Here is a 21,841-nt window from a genome sequence, read left to right on the forward strand (position 1 = left end):
CAGCTGCTATGAATCCATATAATACAACCAGGAAATTTTCACGCTGGTCCCATACAACATTTTTAGCATTTATTATTTCAAAATCATTATCCATGCATACTTTAAGCTATCTCCACCTAAAGTACACACTCAAGAGGTTGGATAAAGTTCCAAAAAAGATAAGAAACTTGCAAAAATTATTCCATTATTTATACTGGGGGGGCGAGGGAGGGTAGGTGGGGGGGAATGTGAGTGACTCTGATTTTATCAGGAAACAAACCAGGTTTCCTTTCATACATTTGTGACACTATAATAATCATCATCTACTTGACTTTAATTAAGCATATACAAAAATTAATATTTTTGTCTTTGGAGAATTATCCCCAAGTGACGTCTAGCAGAAAACACAAACCAAAGGCCTCATTTAATCCACCTACTCCAGGGTTCAATTTCGCCCACGATGTGTAACTGGAATTGCAAGTGGATTTAAAGAGACCATGAGAAAGAAGGAACTCACCATCCTAACTACTTCAGGGTAAGTCTGCTCTGTCAAACAGCCTCTGCTTATTGTAATGTAGTCCACCAGTTCATTAAGAGTGGAGCGCTTGTATTCTTTCATTTTAAGGTCTGAAAGCGTGTCCATGAAGTCAAAAATGACACAGCACTGTTGAAGTTTCTTTAGGAACAGTTCAGGCTGCTCTGAAGATGAAACGTCTGTGGAACAAGAAAGGAAATCTTTGTGAGTCTGGCATCTTATTATACAAAACAGGATTTCTTTTTGAAGATCAATTTCAAAGGAAAGCAGCATTCATATAATTTTTGTAAAAAAAGAGCTCAGATTAACAAACAACCCCCTTATAGGAATCTTATTACTCTTGTGTGTTTGAGATCTTGCACAACATCTTGTAGGAGTAATTTAATCATCACCCACCATTAAGAAAATACAGTTCACCAAAAAGTCCAGGCTGAAGTGGTGGCTAAAAACACAACAGCATTCAATACTTAATTCTACAATATACCGCTCCTTTAATGGGAGGCTGACATTCACCATCGTTAACTTACACTCCAAAGAAGAATGGAAGTACTGTCAAACAGATCAAGCTTGATTAATTTATATTTCTAAAAACACTGCATCATTTACAACTCTATATGAATACACATGAATATGTATAAAAATACACAGCAAGACTATAATTCTGCAAACAAGTTTTCAGATTCAATCATTACCTCCATGTTTACACTTTCCGTAGCAAAATCGATTTTACTGAAACACAGTGAGGATTTTTTGCTGTGCTATGAACACATAACATGCATTAATAGGAACATTTTCCCACAAAATAACGGTATGTGCCTCACCACTAGAGTAAGCAAAATGTACTACTTACTACTTTTGCTTAATTCTCAGCAGATAAAAGACTTAAGAATAAAAGGAATGTCAACTTCTTAGTGGTTTGTTAGTTTACTAAGCGCATCAAAAGAGTACACAGAAAGCTTAGTTTCCTTGGATGGTCATGTACACAAGAGGCTAATAACAGCAGAAAGTTGCAGAAATAAAATATGCGTTTTTACTCTGAAAGTATGCCCTCGGACTAGAGGGCACTTCACTTATTTTGATCTGCCTTTTTTTTTTTTAAAAGGCACAAACGTCTGTCAGCACCCGAATCCAGCAAATGACCTTCCAAAGCTACAACACAACATGTAAATGAAAAAAAATTTGCTGATTTCAACCAGAAAAAATTTAAATAGCACAGACCTGTGCTATTTATTTCTTAAAACTTGGATATACTAGTAAAAAGCCAGCCTAAGATGGAAATTCTTCTTGCTGACACTAGAGTTATGTCAAGTTAGGGAATACCTGGTAAACACTGGAAGCTGTTAGTAGTTGTATACTACTTTTAAGGATGAAGTACCATGAATCTGTTTTAATTAAACCATATACATAACAGTTACTGGTTTCAAGCTCAAAAGACCTATGAAATATTCCAAGGTCACAGTGTAGAGCTGCATAGTTTTAAAAAGTACTGATAGAGATGCAAGGACCCTGAGGCACTTCACATCAACTCTCTTCATTGCTTAAACACTGAAAAGAAAAATTATGGATTACAGTACAAATAAAGGTATTAGGTGCTTTCTGACCTGACATAGTGAGGTAGAACAGTCTATTCAACCTTTTCAATAGGTTTGCAAACCTTGTCCCACCAAGAACAACCAAGATCTTGGTAACATTTAATTGATGGTAAGGGGCAGCACACACCGATCTCCTATTCATTAGGCTTGGGTAAGCTCTACAATAGCGGTGTCCAAAGCAAATTAAGGGGGAGAAGAAGTGGTGTGGTTGTGACCGCATACTTTGTATCATCATAATTATTCACCCCATGTTCCCACAGACTCTATTCATCTGAGGCACAGAAGATGCAAGAAACATGGTCCTGCAGAACCCCAACAAGAAGAGCTAAGCAGGACAGTCCCCCCAAACACCTGGAGGTCCCCAAATCAGGTCACCAGGTGTCTCATATGAGTTCAGATGCCTCACAGCAGGAATGCTGAAACCTCAGATAAGCCAAGGGCTGAGAAAAAGTCATTAGCCCGTTACAAAAATGACCACTAATGTTAGCAACCTTTCTAAGGTTACAGCGTTGCAGGAGATAAAGGGCCTGGAGAAGCAACATACTTGTGGCTGCTTTCCAAATTACCTGCCTTCAAATAATTTTTTTTTTAAAAAAAAGGGAGATTGGACTTCAGAATTCACTGTTGTAAGCAAGCGAGTAACAATTAATTGATTAACAATTTCTTCCTAAAGACAGACTGTAAATATAAGCTGAAGGCAAACAAACACAAAAAAGATATAAAAGTGCAACTGGTTACTTTCGAAGAATGTTATGTTTAATTCTCACTTCCACTCTTTCTTTTGCTATCTATAATTCCCCATAGAACTTGAAGACATGTAAGTGGTATCAATAAAGTCTATGATGCTGCACAAACATAACAGGTTTTGGATGCATTGTTCTACTCGGCCTGCACGCTTGGCCAACAAGGACATCCCAGTCAAAGAGAAACACAGGCTGAAATCAAATGGGAATCCATTACGATACAATTCAGTGCAAGTTATAACCAGGCTCAAATTACTCCAAATAACACTCATTTTAAGGTAGGACAAGTATTAAATAAAAAAATTAAAAATTACTAAAGCATTAAAATAATAAACATTTCTTTTTTCCTCCAGTTAAGTATCTGGAGGTGTGGGAACAAAATGAAAAATATAATTAAGTTCTTCTCAGGAAAAACCACTGCAGAATACTACATGAACTTCATGCCAGCATTACTATGCCAATGAGCCATGCAAACTATAGGGGCAAACAACAAAACAACAAAAATCCAAAACAAAACCAAACAAAACACAAAACAAAACCAAAACAAACCCCCAACAAACCTATAACAAAACAAACAAAACCACCAAAGCCTGTTAAATAAAACCCCAAGCCCCAGTTGTGGTCATATCTGCGTTTCTTTATTAAGCAAGTTGCCATTCATGCTACAAAAGAAAATTGCAAGAAGTTTCAGGCAATAATATCTTTCATTGTTCTTGGGAATTCAAGGTGCATTAGGAACAGGGTAACACCACATGCTTAGGGTTTCTCTACTTGCAAAGAAGAAAAATATATGAGTTTAAATTTTAGGTGATCTTCACATGTACAGCACAAGCAAAGGGCAGCAGAAAACAATAAAATTGGTATTCCGTGTTCGCAACCTTCCCACAGAGACCACGGTGTTAGTTGGTTTGCGTTTTGTTTTGGTGGTTTTTGTTTGTTTGGGGGTTTTTTTGTTTGTTTGGGGGTTTTTTTGTTTGTTGGTTTGGTTTTTTGAGGTGTTTTCCCCCGCCACCCTCATGCCGATATTGGGGCAGGGGGCGCTCTGGTACTTGGGGTACACAGCTACCGAGTTCCTTAATGCAGCGACTTGAAATAAAACACACAGTTCCTTCCAGGCCTTCACAGTTAGTTGATGAAAAACAACAAATAATTTTATTCTCAACAGACACTCAGAGCTTTCAATGAATTTTGCAACATTTTACTCCTGTGCTAACGCGCAGCCAAATGTTTAGGTCCCAAAACTTAATAACCTGCAATATCACTGTTGTACCTACCCTCAGCTGAAACAACTCAAAAATTGAGCAACTGCTCTAACGAATCTGTGTAAATACCTACAGCACTTTAATCATCTATAAGAGAAAATCAAAATGACACTACTAAGTGGCATGTATGACTTATGTCCAATGTCCAGGAGAGTATACATTTATTAAAATCAAAAAGATAAAGAAGATAAACTTCCATCTGGATGACGGTGAGAACTTTCTTCATTTTCAGAAGGTCTTTGCTACGAGTTGATTTTCAGACTTGTAAATTTTCTCTTTTTAGCTATTTAAAACTGTACAAAGCTTTTGAAACACACAGAGTATTCACAGATTGAAAGGAGACTGGCTTAGTGAAAGCAAGTAGTAATACATCTCAACAATGATATTCAAGATAGAATCGGAACCTGTAACAAAATCGAATGTTTTATAAAGTTATCAGAAAAAATGACAGGAAGTACTGTAATATTTTTCTTTAAGACATGGACCAACAATTGTTACTAGAAGGGCTGAAATCCTAATTCTAAAATGGCCGAAGCTATTCAGTTTCTCTTTTAATAGTCTTTTTCCAAAATAATACTAACCAAATCAGCCCATCCCTGCTCATCAGTCATCCCTGCAGTCTCTGCCTTCTGCATCCTTTCATCAAATAAAGACATAAACACCTGATAACATACTTTCACCGCAAGTCTCTAACATATATAAAAACTATTCATGTTTATACTACATTCATATTTTAATTACAGCAATTTAAAAGTAACCGATCTTGAATCAGAGCAAACTAAAACTATGCATCAGACCAGTAAAACTGCACCCAGAGAACTGGACTATGGTTGTCCCCTCAGTGGTAGTGAAAAGCCAAAAAATGGGGAGATACTGAACCCCTGGACCAGCTCCCCGATTCCCTTCAGCCTGCAGTTTTGCAATGAGGGGTGTAATGCCAGGAGTGAAGAAGGGAAGATGGGGAGGGATTGAGCTGCTCAAATCAGCACAGCAACTGTGAGGAAAACGTCACAGGATTGCAGACACAAGACAGCATAGAGCCTAGAATTAGAATAAAAGGAGACAAATAATGTATATTACATATAAAATACTAAGCAAAACTAGGATAGGCTCACCCATGCTACCCTGCACTCACATATGTACTATCATAACGTTTATTAATAATTAAAATCGAAATGCCTTCAGAACAGCTATTGCTCCCAGTATATACATTACCGTTATTCATTAGCTTGAAGATGACGTTTGTGTGAAGATTCTATTTTGTAAGAAGCTAACTTTCTAGTTTTTATTCAAATAAGACTTGCAAATTTGAATTTGAAAGCCTTTTGTTCTTCTTTGACAAGTTCTCTTCAAGAGGAGGTCTAGCGACACCCGGCTCAAAGCTTTCGCTAACTCAAGGTCCTGTCGCACCCTGTTTTCCCGAAAATAAGACAGGGTCTTATATTAATTTTTTCTCCAAAAGATGCCTTTCTTTACATGTATAGTTGCCTGGACACTATTTAAATTGACTTTTTAAAAATGAACTGTAACTAGGGCTTATTTTGGGAGGAGGGCTTACATTTCAAGCATCCTCAAAAATCCTGAAAAATCATGCTAGGGGTTATTTTCGGGGAAACAGGGTACATATACCCCAGTACATAATGAGCCACATTTCTATAAGCCACTTCTCACAGTAGGATATTGGTCTTAAGACGCCAAGAAGTACAAATGTTTGCCCTCTCTCTCCTACGTACACTTCTTGAGAAAAGTAATCACTATCCTGATTGCATTCATTTAATTTTCCTGACTGGCTGTCAATATTAGGAATGCTTTGTGAAGTCAGTAATCATTCATTTATTAATAGGTGCTTTTTTCAAAGCTGTCTTCCCAACCCATTCTCTACACTTAATAATTATACAGCAGGGCAGCAGTTAGGCATTGTGTTCCAAATATAAAAAGTCTAACCAGTACCAACACTATTCACACAGCAATCAACACAGTGCGACAAACTCAAGCTTTCACCTTTGAACATGCACAAAAAGAAAAGCACAACATTTAACATAGTATTAAATGCACAATTAGAAGTGTAACACAGGCCGTACTTCACCACTTTTCCTGATAATCAGCGTCTCTTCAGATAATCAATCACAAAATTGAGAATTATTTCTCTAACCACAAATCTCTCCCTGATCAAACTTAAAAAGTTCTCACCAAGTGGGAATCTCCTGGGTAGTTTTGCAGGGACTCTGGATACTGCAAATCCCTCCACTGCTTCCTAATACTCGCCAATCACTTAATAGTTTTTCAATAAACATCAATTACTGGGATGAGTAGTCTGAAAGCAGCGTAGATCTAGCATTTGAGTGCCTTGAGTGCATATGGAGTAGCATTATAAGCAACGGGGGATACTCCTTAATAGTCATATACTCTTAGTCATATACACTGCCAAAATTTGATAGCATAGATATACTTTTAAATATATTAATCAAAATTCTGCCTTTACTCACGTATGTAAAATCTAAGGAGCTCCAGCCCCTTCATAGAACACATGGATGGAGGGCTGCCACCTTCTTCATTGCAAGACCAAGAATTAAAAACAAACTGACAATGAAAAGAATTTCAATAAAGCATATTTTTAAAAAACATACTTTTAAAGCTCATGAAACAATTACATTTTTTGCCTACTTCCACAGCAGGAATGGTGCACGCAACAGCTTAAACCTCCTCAATTTCCCCCATTCAGCTCAATCCGGCACCAGGGCAGCCACGGTTTCCATGAAAAGATTCCTTTAAACTACGCTTTGTTAATCTGGGACCAACATTTGTTCATCCCACCACTGACTACACCAATGGTGTCTGTGCTGGCGACATCTCTCAGCTTAGAAGAAGACAAATATTACAAGTTTAGTCGTCAAAGCTACTGATGAGCCTTAGCAAAATACAATTACAGCCATACTTGTTGCAAAAGGACAGTATTAGTGCAAATTAGCACCAGTTGTGTGTCACCCTCAAGTGACCCTTCCAGGGTGCCCTGAGTTTTACAAGGTTGGGTACTCCTACTCATCACTAACATGATGAGTCCACTGTGAAACAGAGGTATATCAAACATCTCAGATAATAATAAGCAACCAAGGAAATACATAGTGGACAGTGAGAAATCATGAGCAACTAATGGAAGACAAGATTAAAAAGGTATTTGGGTATATCAGTGGCTGCTCTAGGTCCCACAAAAAAAGAGACTCACAAGATATTTGGTAGTACATAGTGGTTTAGTGCTAGAGTTGGGTTATGGTTGGACTTGGTGATCCTGAGGGTCCCTTCCAACCAAAATGACAACATTAAAAAGCACTAAAAGACCAAGAGAAAGAGAATGAGTTAGAGCATGAGCAAAAGACTTGGAAAAGACAGGGAGAAAAAACTGGTTGGGGAATAGGTAACACAATGAAAGTAGCAGAATATTGTAAAAGGAAAAAAATAGGAGTTTAAAGTGTTTAAGCAAAACAAGACTGAATGAGTTAGTTGTTAGGGGCTGGATTTGATTAAGCAGCTACATATCTGGAAGTTCCTGACACTGTGACATCTTTAATATATCCCATTACATTATTTATGGTGAGTTTGCCTAGACATCAAATTAACACTTATTTTTTAGCCCCATGCTGATCACAGGTTTTGTAGGTTGCTTTCTCCCTCTCCTTCCCAAATTTTTACTAATATTTCAAAAACAATTATTAGCAATTTATTTTTTTAAGGGAAACAAAAAGGCTGGCAAAAATACACATACATGTTACTTCAATTTCCTAAATCGAACATGTGGCATAAAATCCCAAAATAAGACAAAAATACTTTGCTGAAACACTTAAGAGTTATTGTGGCCAGTTTTCCTGGACTGACTCATGTTTCTTTTATCCTGGCTCAGAAAAATTATGTGAGTTGTTTTAAGTAGGTTATGACTGAATTGCGCTTTCAAAGTACCAGCCAACCTTCAATCCAAAGAGCTGGAGTCCCTGGTTTGCTGAAAGGTCACCACAGAGCTGCTGCCACCCGAGAACAGCAACCTCAGGTAGTGAAGAAATTATGCGGATATCTTGGCTACATACCTTCAGCCTAATCTTCTACCAGCAGATATTTTAAAAAATTGTTGCTTTTCAAAGTCTTCTCCAAGAGGAAGGGAAAAAAATGAGATGGATTTTTAACGTTCTTAAAAAATATATAATAAAAGATAAATAAATAAAAACCATCAAACACATAAACTGTTCATCTGCTACTTCCTACATTTGTAGAAGCATAAGTCAAATTGCAGGATTTGTGATTGGTTGGGGGTTTTTTGTTGGTTGGTTGGTGGTTTTTTTTTAGGCACTGACCTGTTAATTTAGTTAGGTGTATAAAAAACCAACCCAATGCTATGCTGGGAGACAACACTAAAACCCAGTACAATCAGCTCATGCTTTGGAGCACCCAGAGCTGTGTTAGAACATCCTTAAGCCTAAAAATCAAAATATCCACAAACAGAAAGATCTCTGAATTTTAACGTCATGCTCCATCATAAACACAAGACTGAGTCTAGATGAAAAAAATCTTTGCAGTTGGGTTTTTTTGAGCCTCCAGGAGTAGTAAGTCTGCGTTACTCCTTACACCTTTGCTCAGTTCTAGCTGGTAATGCCTCCAGTGCTGAACCTCCCACTGGTTCCTTTCAGCTCTTACCAGGAGCTGCTGTACATCAGAATTAAAGTGAGGCTTTTCCGCAGATGTTTCAATAGCAAAAGTTACAAGTAGAGCAAATGCAAATCCAAAATAAGCCAAACTTACCTACTTGCTCAGCTGCTTTACCCTAAAACACATCACAAAGACCAGAGACAGGAACATCATGTAAACAGAGACATCAGTTTTCCAAGCGATTTCTCCGATTAGAGATGCAGAGCAAAGCTAAACAAGAGTAACTTAGTGCTCCACTGGGTCACCCTACTGCCGCCTTCCTTTCCCTTCAAATCACTAACAGTCCTTCAGGCTGCTTTTAAGTGTATTTTTAATTGCCTGGATGGTCCTTAGGACCCTGCCATCCCCCATCCCTTTCTAAGTTCTCAGCAGAGCGCTGGAATTCCAGATGTCAGTAGAGACAAAAGTCTCAGCTCATTATTTCAACTTCGTCATGCTATGCTCTTATCACTTCTATCTTGTACTTTGGTTCCGTTAATTTTAGAGGGAATCGTGGTTTACAGTACAGCTTCAACTTTATCTTGCTACATCGTGTGCAATTTTTTTTTTTCATAGTAAATTATTGGCAAATATCAGAAAGTGGCAAGACTAGCAATTCATAATGAACATTTCATGGTTTCCAGATTCCTTGGATGGCAAAAAAATCTAAAAACCAGAAAACTGTTTACAAGTTCCAGACTACTAAGAAACACCTTTGCAGAAAAAAAACCAAACACTATGGCCTGCTGACCTAAGTCAGAAGAATCCTTAAGAGGATTATTGTCTTCCTTTTGATAAGATTCTTATCAGATTACAATTTTTTTTCTACATGACACTAGAAGCTTTTGCTCTGTAATGACCATTAAATGTAAAACACAGACAGGTCACAGCAATCTTGCAGTTACCTTTCACTCTAACTGCGGTCACAAGGCAGTTCAGGATTTGCACTGGCATTTGTTTGATGCATTAAGTACATGATAAAATTATACAGCTGTACATGCTTCCTGTAAGAGTCCAAAAATTACACCTTGCTCAGTAAGTGCTCTGAAACTGCCAGGAGTCCAAATAAAAATATGCAATATTCATTTTGCTCAAACTACAGAGTTGCTCTATGAAATTTATTCAGAAACACATGCTTGCAAAAAAACCAAACCAAAACTGAACCAAGAGCATAGGAAACCACAGACATAACTCTCAATCAAATGGGTTCAGAACAAGTTGCTACCCCACTAGATACTGACCCGCTAATTTATCCCAGAAGTCCCAGGAGAACTTCGTTCTCCAGTGAAAGAATTGAGAGCTACTCTACATATACAACCCACTGCCTAAGAGCTCAGGCTTACATTTAAAAATATTTACATTCACTAACTTAAATAATATACATGCATATAAAATATAGATTTCTATAACCTTATTTATACATTTAGAAGAGTTTAATTGAACCCTGAAAATACAACTTCCATCCCCTTCTCATTTGGTAGTATAAATTTAGTCAGGAACATATTCTACTCTTTGCTAATTTACCACAATAGACTCCCAGTATTTTCCAGTAATGCACTATGCAATCCAAGCATCCATCACGCGTTTGCCTCTCAGTCTCTCCGTACAGGGAGAATCATGTGTAAGAGTAAGAATTTGATGGAACCACGCAGGTGTAAGATGCTACATTTGTGTAAGAAAAAGACAAGAATTAATAAATATACTCTAAAGTTATGATGGAAGATGTAGCAACAAGCTGGGAGTTCATTCTAAAGTCACCAAACAGAACCCCCTGAAAGCTCAACTTCTTACACACATTCCCTCTTTACTGCAGAAACTCCAGCACGACAGAAGAACAAAATTATTGGGTTTGGCCTTTGTTATTCATTTAGTCTTCCAAATACTAGGTTCAGCACATGGAGATCCTTCGAGATCAGAATCGACACCTCAAGCTGAATCCACTATTAAGCCAAAACCAAGCTGGGGCTGCAGGGGGAGATGCGTCTGCAGCACCGTGTCCCTCAGGAACACCAGCCCCAGGACTCATCGCTCACCTGCATTCCCTGAGCACAAGAACATCATCCCCACTGCATCCCGGCTGAGCCACGAGAAAACACGGGGAAAAAGATAAAACAAAAAACAAACCACCACACCAGGAAAAAAACACAGGAAAACACAGTTCTGGGCTCCCCAGTTTAAGAAGGACAAGGAATTACTGGAGGGAGTCCAGTGGTGGGCTATGAAGATGATGAGGGGTCTGGAGCACCTTTCTTATGAGGAGAGACTGAGAGAGCTGGGGCTGTTCAGCCTGGAGAAGAGAAGCTGAGAGGGGATCTCATCAATGTTTATAAATATCTCAATGTTGGGTGTCAAGAGGATGGACCAGACTCCTTTCAGTGGTGCCCAACGATAGGATGAGGGGCAACGGGCACAGACTGAAGCACAGGGGGTTCCATCTGAATATGAGGAGAAACTTCTTTACTTTGAGGTGCCAGAGCCCTGGAACAGGCTGCCCAGAGAGGTTCTGCAGTCTCCTTCTCTGGAGACATTCAAAACCCACCTGGACACATTCCTGTGTGATCTGCTCTGGTGAACCTGCTTTAGCAGGTGGGTTGGACTGGATGATCTCCAGAGGTCCCTTCCAACCCCAACCATTCTGTGATTCTGTGAAAACCTGAAGGTACATCCTTGTCTACACACTGGGATGACATTTCCTTGCCAACTGAGAAACTAGAAAGCATTACTCAAAGGTGCTACGTGAGGACTTGGCGTCCACGCGCAATCCACGTGGTTTATTTGTCAAGAAAGGAGGTTACCACGTCATTCCCTCCTTCAAGATCTTTTCCTTGCATAAGACCTTCCAGTGCTTACGCTCAACCAGCTGCCCTGATATATGGTCATCTGTGAGGCTCAGACTATGTTATTCAATACCATATGACAATAATTCAAATTAATCAAGCTGTTAGCTTAAGGGAACACCCTTTCTCATAATGCCAAGCCCAGTAGATATGTCTAAATGACAGAAAATAAATAAATACATCTACTTGATTTTATTTTGCTTCTGCAATTACTGTAGAGGTCTCCCACATTCCCTGGTACACAGACATATATCCTCATTTAGACCATTTCTACAGCAACCTCTTGATCTTCAGGTTATTCAGGATCTGGAACAATTCACCAAGAGGGGAAAAACATGACATTCATATAAGACTCCCCTATAAGCTGTGACATTAGTCTGTGTTACACCAGATATTTTATGTTATTTGTATTATCATGACATATGCCTATGTAAAAATACCAGCTATCCTAATAAAAATAGGATCTTCTCCATCACAAAATGGCAATTCTCAAGTTATCAGTTTTAAAACAAAGTAAATGAGAGACTCATTTACTAGTAATTATCATTCATATTTAGAGTTCACTGCTCTTGTTATACATAAATTGGATATTTTTGATAAACTTGGAAATCTGACTGATGTAACCTATTAGGCCGCTTTTCTCTCTTTCAAACAGCCACTTTTTTGTGCTTGAATTCTAAATGGGGTAAAACATTTTATCTCCCAACACAAGGTTCTAGAGAGCAAAGACCTCCTTTCTGAATCTTTGTAACTGTCTAAAGAACAACCCTTATCATAGCCTTGCATTACATAATTTGTGTGGACGTTTTCTCATTTAATTTTTACCTCTGACCTCTCCAAAAAATGCTGAATGAAAAAAATGCAGTTTTCTTTGGGCAGAATTTATTTACCTGCACGCATGCTTATCAATCATAAGGGGTTTTTACCCCTCAGAAATGCCATCTGCTACTGCACAGACAAACCTATGTGATGACCACTGGGTCTCGGCACCTGAAGTGAATTTCACTAGACATTATTTAGCCCCTCTGCAATAGGACTATCCGTCTACCACAGTGTATTACCTTTAAAAATAAATATTTGACCCATTACAAATAAACAGTTTTGTATTAAGTTCTAAGGATCCATAAGCAATTCCGATGAAACTGAAAACTACACAGACAAGTTTACATTGTGCAAATGATGCAACCAAAGGTATCGCTCTGCTGCGCATCAAGTCACTTTGCAAGACTTTATTAGTTTAGACTGTTACAAATATTAACCAAACATAATAGTTGAGGCATTAAATATAATTAAAACCTTTCCTCTGCAGTTATCAAATAATACTCTTCATCATCAACTGCTATCCTCTCTACCTCTTCCAAAATCCTCATTAGTTAAGGTGCATATCTATTGAAGATGATAAACGGAACTTAGATTACCAACAATATTTACCCTCAGCTGTGCTGTGGTCACAAACTTCATAGTCAGTTGGCATCCTGGCCACACCGAAGTCAATGGGAGTGTTATGTCGGTTCAGTAGAACTGCGATTACACCTTTGCTCTAACTGGCAGAAAGCTCATTGCTTACTAATCAAGAAAATGAAAAGCAATATCATCAGTTATGTATTCCACAAAAAAAAAAAAAAAGAGAAAAACTCATCAGGGAAAGTGTGTATTTTGCAGGTTTATACATACATAGGTCAGTCTGAAAGCTCCTCTTCATAAGAGAGGTGATCCAAATACTCTACTGGTGAATTAGCACAACTTGGAAAAGGCATTCTTATAGTCTTTGCAGGTGCAGATCACTGATCAAGAAAGAACGCATAGGACAGCAAACATGCTTTGTATCTGCCATTTGAAGACACAGATGATACATTCTCCAGCTTGCCCATATCTTTTAGGAAGCAGCAGGCTCACTATCAGACCACCAGCGAGAACTCTTAACTTACGCTCTTTGTATATTTAAAGATAGGGCTTCAGGTGCATCCTTATCTTGCCTTATTTTTCATGAAATGTCATCTAATAATGTATTAGTGAATTTGATAAGCAGAGTGTGCCATTTCCAATAAAAATGAGTATTTTATGTAATTACCTGCCCTGGACTGAAGTTTATCAAGAGAAGGCAGACAGTATTCTGCATGCTCTTCACATTCAGGCTGTATCAGCGGGTACACATACAGACAGCCCTTTCCCAATCTAACAGCTAACATGCAGTCAAAGTAGGTCAGTGCAGAACAAAAGAGTTTTAAACTATCCTAATCCAGGGGCTTCAGTATCCTACAGAAACGAAAGAGAAGGACCATCAAAACTGTTGTGGTCACAGGCTGAAGTTGTAACTGTAAAGGCTAGAAAGCAAAACACCATTCCATGCCATCAAGTTCCCCTCCCTGTCCCTGGTATGTTACTTAATGAGTTGTTCTCAGAGACTCCAGCATAGACAACTAATCACCTTCAAGTGAACCTACTGAGGCAGCACTTGTGTGTGTGTGTGTCTCACTCCTTCCCCTGACAGAAGCATTAAAGTATCAATCCTTTGCATAAGACCTAACAATCTAGCAAGCTTTACACCAACTCCTCTGGTTCCTGTCATTTTGAGAGGATATTACAGCTTGTTTCATTTTAATATCAATGCCAGCGTTCTCTCTGTTGTCAGAAGGGAGTAAAGAACCCAGCTCGGGCGTTCCTTCGGCAGCAGAAGCCCTTCGGTTTGAGTCCAATGTGGTGTTACTTCTTGCCGTTTCTCTGGGCTTCTCCTACCTTCGCCTGTTCATGGAGTTTCTCGCAATCATCTCTGTAATACCCCTTTCTGAAGCTTGTCTCTTTGTCTTGCTTTTCTCAGTCTTTTCTCAGACCTTCTCCAGAGCAGCCCCAGCTCCTCCAAATGCCATCTATTTTTACCCAGGCGCTGCTGCCGTCTCATTCCGGATGCTGCTAATTGGCCCCTTAGTCACAACTGGAAAAGTAACCTCGCTGAGTAACTCTTTCTGAGCTGCTGCGTTCAGGAATCCGTCTGCCTCACACTCACATTAATTCTAACAAGCAAGCTTCCAGTACATTCGTTCCCATGCAAGATGAAGCCCAGAGTTTAATACAAATTAAGCAGATTTTAGCCTCTAAGACTCTACGGCAACTTCACTTGCGCGCTTTTTTAAAAGCAACAGCCTTCCTGCACGAGAGTTTTATGCATTTAAAGTTCTAAATCCTGTAGGGAAGCACTACATAAAATACGAAATAATTGCAGCACTGGTGATCAACTGTACTCTATCTATTCACTGGTCTTTTTTTTTTTTTTTTTCCACATAGGACAAGAGGAAATGGCTTCAAGTTGTGCCAGGGAAGCTTCAGATTGGATATCAGGAAACATTTCTTCATAGAAAGGGTTGTGAAGCACTGGGACAGGCTGCCCAGACAAGTGGTGGAGTCACCATCCCTGGAGGGGTCTAAAAGGCATTTAGACGAGGTTCTCTGGGACATGGGTTAGTGCCAGAGTTAGGTTATGGTTGGAGTCGATGATCCTGAGGGTCTCTTCCAACTGAAATGATTCTATGATTACCCAGACCAATCTGTGAACTTGCAAGGATCTACTCAAAAGAAATGTCGGAAAACCCATGTAAAGTCAGATTCTTAAAGAGTAAAACAAGTGATGACAATACACACATACAAGCAACCTGTTCTGAAACAGATGTTTTTCCACACAGACTTACTTCTTATATACATGACATAAAGCAGCTGACTTCACAATTACAAAACGATATTTCAGACAACTCAGTGAGCTCTGCTTGCTTCCACATCACTTTGCTAATGAAAAGTTAATTTGAAGAAGCTTGAAATTTCCTCCCAACCATTCTGCTTCTGCATAGTTATCAACCAAATTGGTATAAATAGGAAAAGCAGATCATGAGACAAACAAACTAGTTAGGCAGCTTTTACTAGGAAAACACCGGGAAAAGTAAATAACTATATGATCTAAATTCATTCTAAATTACTTTACAGTCATTGTAATACTTTATTATTCCACTAGAAAGGCAAATTTAAATGCCAAGTATTTAAAAGCCATTACTTTAGAAATCTAGAACATGAGAAAATTACCATTTTATTAAGAGAACCTGATTCATTTTCACTAATGAAGACCACGATCATTTAATACTAATATAATGACTCCCTTCTAGAAATTCTGAGGTTGCCAGAGACAAACACAGCATGTGTCCTTGACAACACGAATGCAACTATCAGGTATCCTGAACATCATCAGTAAAGACTAAAAACAGAGCTTTTTGACAAATTAGTAAGCCTGGATTCAGTTGAATACTGGCAGGATTAATACTATTCCCTAGGATGAAAGGAAGGTCCTGTTCCACCCCGTAAAGACTGCACAGGCTGCCAAGGGTAAAGGGAAGGGCCTTCAGCTGTAGATAATCAAGAAACAGCCATTAAAAAAAAAAAAAAAAAATTGGATGTTTTGGAGAACACAGCATCTGGTAAAACGGTGGGTACTTTTTCCACGTGGACCCAGAAGAACTTGAAATCATATATTCTGAAAATGAGAAACTAAATGCTTATATGATGGTTTGTTTTGCTGAGAAAGGAACTTCTTTTCAGTAGAAATGAAGCCAAAAAGGATTTGCTCTAAATGCGATTCTGCTAAAAAGAATGAACACGTACAGCAGACTGCAAAATCCTTGCCCTGCAAACCACCACCACTGTCAGCCCTGTATACCCCCAATCTCCACTCTCTGGTTCGATTTGGTTGGGGTTATATTTGTTTTCACAGAATCACAGAGTGGTTGGGGTTGGAAGGACCTCTGGAGATCATCCAGTCCAACCCACCTACTAAAGCAGGTTCACCAGAGCAGATTGCACAGCAATGCGTCCAGGCGGGTCTGAATGTCTCCAGAGAAGGAGACTCCACAACCTCTCTGGGCAGCCTGTCCCAGGCTCTTGCACTTCACAGGAAAGAAGTTTCTCCTCATATTCAGATGGAACCTCCTTTGCTTCAGTCTGTGCCCACTGCCCCTCATCCTGTCACTGGGCACCACTGAAAGGAGTCTGGTCCATCCACTTGACACCCACCCTTGAGATATTTATAAACATTAATGAGATCTCCTCTCAGCTTCTCTTCTCCAGGCTGAACAGCCCCAGCTCTCTCAGTCTCTCAAGAACTGTTTTTAAAGAAACAGTTCTGTATGGCTGTGTGAAACTTTGGTCCAGACTGAGAACTCAAGTAATACAGCAAGAACTCAAGCTAAAAAGGCATGCACATCTATTCGGGTTCAAATGTAGGGCGCTTCAAAACCAAGGAGGAATCTTTGCTGCCCATGACAGCGCCATGAGGGACATTCAGTGCCTGGAGGGAGCGAGGGGTGAGTAGAGGGACAGCAAATCCCATAGGACAAGCAGAGCCCATCACAGAAGTTCCTGGGCCCTAGAACCCAGCTCAAGAGCACCCCTCTCACTCTTTCTCCAACTCCCAAACCTCATGCTTGTTGATCCAAAATACTGGAAAAATGTAGGGGAGTTTCTAACTGTGGGCACAACTGCGATGGGACAGGACATGGTTATTCCCAGTTACACACTCACATTCTCCATGGGATGTTCAGGCGTGACTGAAACAGGTTTTGCACAGACCAAGGCCTGATGGTTGTTGATCATTTCACAGGAGGCTCCTCTCCTCCTATCTCTGAGGCAGATGTGGCAGGTGAGTCAGCCTCAGAGCTACAATAATACGTGATGAGCCTAGAGACTCGAGGGATCTCTGGTAGAACCCAGCGCCAATCAGTCCCAGAGCCCTGGGCTGGGCTCAGCCACAGGAGAGGACTTTCCATGGCACACATCCACCCAGCACGCTTCACTCCCAGCTTAGAATCACAGAATCGTTTCAGTTGGAAGAGATCCTCAGGATCATCGAGTCCAACCAAAACCTAACCTAACTCTGGCACTAAACCATGTCCCTAAGAGTCTCATCTAAACACCTTTTAAACCCCCCCAAGGGATGGTGACTCCACCACTTCCCCGGGCAGCCTGTTCCAATGCCTGACAACCCTTTCCATGAAGAATTTTTAGACTCACAGGTCCCTACTGCCCGTGAGGTTTTTCTGCCATTTCAGTGTCACCTCCTGCACTCAACCAGGCCTACCAGAGATGGACGAGCTCTTCTGAGTTGTTTGTCCTCACCCAGATAAGGTGCAAAGAGCAGCTTGGTTTGTCCTCTCTCACTAGTCACAGCCTCACCTGGACACACAGGTTTCCCTAGCCTGGTGTGTTGTTTTGATCAGATACAGCGGGGTAGAGGAAATGAAAAAAGGCTGGTTGTGCAACCAAAAGGAAAATGGCAGGTTCTTCTGCTCTGGCCACTACTCTTCCCACTACCAGATAAGCCTTCCTTGAGGCATCAGCACTACCTTAGGGCAGTCATGGTACAAGCATTTACCCCCGGCCCTCCCTTCAATTGCTCAGATCATCTGAAAAATAATCAAATTACTCAAAAATTCAACCAGCTTGTAGATAGATGCAAGTTATGCATCAGTATTTTTGACTGAAGTACTTCTAAGGCAAACAAAATTGTAATATTTTACAATAATGTACTTCACCTGGTCAGGAATAAAATTTTACTACCATTTCTCCACATCCTTACTATCCCCAAGTAACAGCATACTAAGTAATCCTTGCGTTTTCCTCTTTTTCCAGTGTTTGGAAGCTCTCAAAGTTAAAAAAGTTGTGGGAAAAGTAGTTTAGATACTACAGCAAGCTCAGATACCACAAACAGTAGCCCTTCCCCCGTCTCTCACAGAAAAAAAATCAGTTCAAGCAGAGTTGTCTCCGTTCCCCGGGACTCTGCCCTGTTCTGGTATCGGGGAGCTCCGATTCCACTGCCCTGCACCTGCTACAGCCCAACTCCTCCGATCCAACAGGTCTGGCCGGTTCCTCTGCCGGTTCCTCTGCTGCCTGGTTCTGCCACCCAGCAACAACTTCCCTCGGTTTTCCCCCTTCCCTGATCATCCCACCTTCTCTCATCACTCCTCAGCAAGCTGCCGTTAACCCTTTACTTTTGGGTACATCTAAGATAACAATCATGGGTTAGTTTATCTTTCTGGACTTCCTGCATTTATTAAAAAAAAGAGTTTTCTTCCTTAATATAAGCATTGAACTCATTGAAATCAGTAATAAGAAGAATTTTAGAATTATTCGATGACCAGAAGAAATGTATGAATTATAATAATGGAAATGTCTTCTGTTTTCTATATATCCAAAGGGTAGAATACACAGGCTAAAAGGAGGCATACAAAATTCCTGCTGGACTGGTATTTTGAAATTAAGTTTCTTTTTTATTATGCCTAATAAACAATGCCGGTGTCATTTCTTAAAGCAAACAGAAACACATACTTTTTTCCCCTATGGAAATATTTAAGAACACATGAAGACATATCAATTTAAAACTTTCACATAAAAACCTGGAAAACTGGAATTCTAACTTGTCTTTAAAAGCCAATTTTACCTTTATTCAGCACATAATTCTCTACCTCCAAGCAGAGGACAACCAACTCAGGCCCTGGCATGTTCAGTGACAACTTCAAAACTTGTCTTAATTTCAGCAAATGATGTGCAAAAAAAAAAATATACTGCCATCTCTCTTTCAAATTAAAATACAAATGCAGTCCCTTTTAACACAGAGATCAACCCTTTCCTTGTTAATGTTACCACATAGCACACCAGCCAGAGTAACAGGGACATTAACACATATCTCCCTTTACTTGGCTTCCTTTTAAATATTGAACCTGGTTCACCAATCCTTAATCAGGCAAAGTGTTAATATAATCAAATTAGAGTTGTTTCTGAATAACACAAAAACTGGTCTTAATTCTGAAACACAGGAAAACCTGTTACAACGTGGAGATTCACCCACCCTATGCTTCCTCACATCTTAGGGCTCTCAAGGCTGAAAGAATTCTGAATACAGGATCAGGTTATAAGCTGAGCCAATTTCCACTCTCTGTCTCATAAAGCTCATCATATATCTGTAAATACAAGCCAAATAAAAGTCTCACTAAAAAAATAAGGATCAGCTTTCCTCTGAGTCCACTGCTTTGCTACAGCATACACAGACAGAATATCTTTAAATTATACTCGTCAATGAAAGTTTACAGCTGCAAAAGAAAGCTGTCTCAAGTCATAAACCAAACCAAATAACATGCTGCTCAGAACACAAGCATAAACAATTAGAAAAAGCAAACAACAAAACCAACAAAAACTCACACCAAAAAAACCCAACACCTTGAGCTTTGATTACGCATCAAAATTTCATGAGCAGTCACTCAAAATAGTTTCTCAGGAAATCCACCTTTAAAGTACATGAGAAATAAAAATTTCTTATTTTTTAAGACATCGCCAACTTGTAGAACCTTACCTTCATTACATCCACAAGATGAACGTTACTCCTTTCCATCAGCGAAACGCTCTCAACAACATCCCTCCTTTTAACGCGAGTACTTACTGAAGGTATGTTTAGAAGTCCAGCACTAACCTATGGTCTAATTCACTTGCCTAACGAGTGAATTATATTCATAACTGGATGGTGATTAACACTAAACAACCCAACGCTCAGACAAACAGCACAGCAAATCTTCTTTACAAAGTGCCAGTCGTTGAGGTCAAAACATTCATGCTTTTAAGTCAAATTACAATCAACTTCCTCCCCACCCATTCTATTATTTCTTATTCATGCATTGACAAGAGCATGGAAACCGCTTCACAAAAAATCACGAGTGTCTTGGAAGATCCTACGCTACTTGAAGATGAAACACCGTTTATAAACCAAGAGAAGAAGAGGGCTTCTTCAGTTAAATTAAAAAAAAAAGGCAAAAGAAAACAAACTTATTTTCCCCTTTCATTTGTTTTAGATACTTCCTTTTATCCTCTCATCATCTTATCTGTTACAGTGCCCCGCAACTACAACCACCTCCAGGATCAAGTCAAGCAATTGCCTTCTATTCAAAATTTAATAAAAAAAGTTATCCAGCAATGCTCTGATTCACAGGCAACCCACAACATTCAGTGCCAGTCCCTGAAAAAATGTTAGGTTTACATTTTAAAATTGTGGTCGTTAACAAAAAATTAAGGAAAAAAACCCACAACCACTGGTTTTCTCTTTTATTTGCATTCAGATTCATGCTATAGCCCCTCTTTTTATTTCTAACTTATGTTAAATTCCAGGAAACTGCTTATAAATCATTACAAATCAAGTATTTTCTCACGTTAGCGACCTCCTTGAAATACTATTTTTAACAGCAGCAATGGCACACAAAACACAACATTACTGATGACTTGTACGAGATCTCATGGCGGAAACTTCAAGCGCTCCCGCTGACACACGTTTCGGAGCCCCAGAGCGCTCTGGGTTCCTGCTCACCCGCCCTGGATCCCCGGGCAGCGCGGGGCGCGGGACGCGGCTCCGATCGGCGGCTCCTTCGCTCCGCTTCTCGTGGGGAAACACGCGCTGGCCAGGCCTTTCATTATCCGTGGAATCCCAGCCCCTTTGATTACTGGACTGTAACGCCAAGAGAGCTTTCGTTCCTGAATTATGGCCACACAAAACACGAGCAGGGGAGTGCCAAACAAGATGATTAAGCAGCAAAATATGACAAGGCATGAATTATATTATTAATGTTCGGGGGGGGGGGGGGGGTGCAGCCAATAGCAACTACATGTAAAGAAAGCTCCTCCGCTTTGACACGCTTTCAAAATAAGAGCAACTATTTATTTTGAATAATTTTATTCTTGGGTTGCTTTGAGACTGAACTGTATTTTACAAATTACTTCCATTTTCAAAACAACTTTGGAGGAAGCCCTTCTTTTAAAAAGGCAGGCCCAAATTCCAATTCCTGATTTTCAGAGAATGAAAGCATAATCATTTTCAACAATATACACCGAACAGCTTTCATTTCATCAATTCACTCCTTGCACTGAAGTATGTATCCAATCTCAACAAATTTTGGATTCATCAGCATACTGTATTTCCCCAAATTCACAAGAAGAATAAATCAAAACTCAAGTTTTAAGGAGGTTATATAAAATAGTCAGGAAAACTCCTTTTCTTTCTTTTTTTAAATTTGTTTTTTTCAAATCACATCATCAGCACCTCTGAGGTTTCACTCATTTCTGTAAGGGCAGCCATTCCACTCCCTTCTACTTTCAGTGATCTGCTTAACTACTTTTAAGACATTTGTTTGGAAACAGGAAAGCAGATGCC

At 39.5% G+C, this 21,841-nt stretch overlaps 1 protein-coding gene across 3 annotated transcripts in view; it reads right to left on the reverse strand.

The window, feature by feature from the left end:
* PPP2R5E (protein phosphatase 2 regulatory subunit B'epsilon) overlaps positions 1-21,841 on the reverse strand; it is a 79,659-nt gene that overhangs the window by 33,737 nt on the left and 24,081 nt on the right. For all 3 annotated transcript variants that reach the window (XM_065635169.1, XM_065635170.1, XM_065635168.1), the window contains exon 3: positions 497-693. In XM_065635169.1, coding sequence (XP_065491241.1) covers positions 497-693 — 197 coding nt within the window. The remainder of the gene's footprint in view (positions 1-496; positions 694-21,841) is intronic.

The sequence above is a fragment of the Caloenas nicobarica genome, chromosome 5 (genome assembly GCF_036013445.1).
Source record: "Caloenas nicobarica isolate bCalNic1 chromosome 5, bCalNic1.hap1, whole genome shotgun sequence".
Classification (NCBI taxonomy): domain Eukaryota; kingdom Metazoa; phylum Chordata; class Aves; order Columbiformes; family Columbidae; genus Caloenas; species Caloenas nicobarica.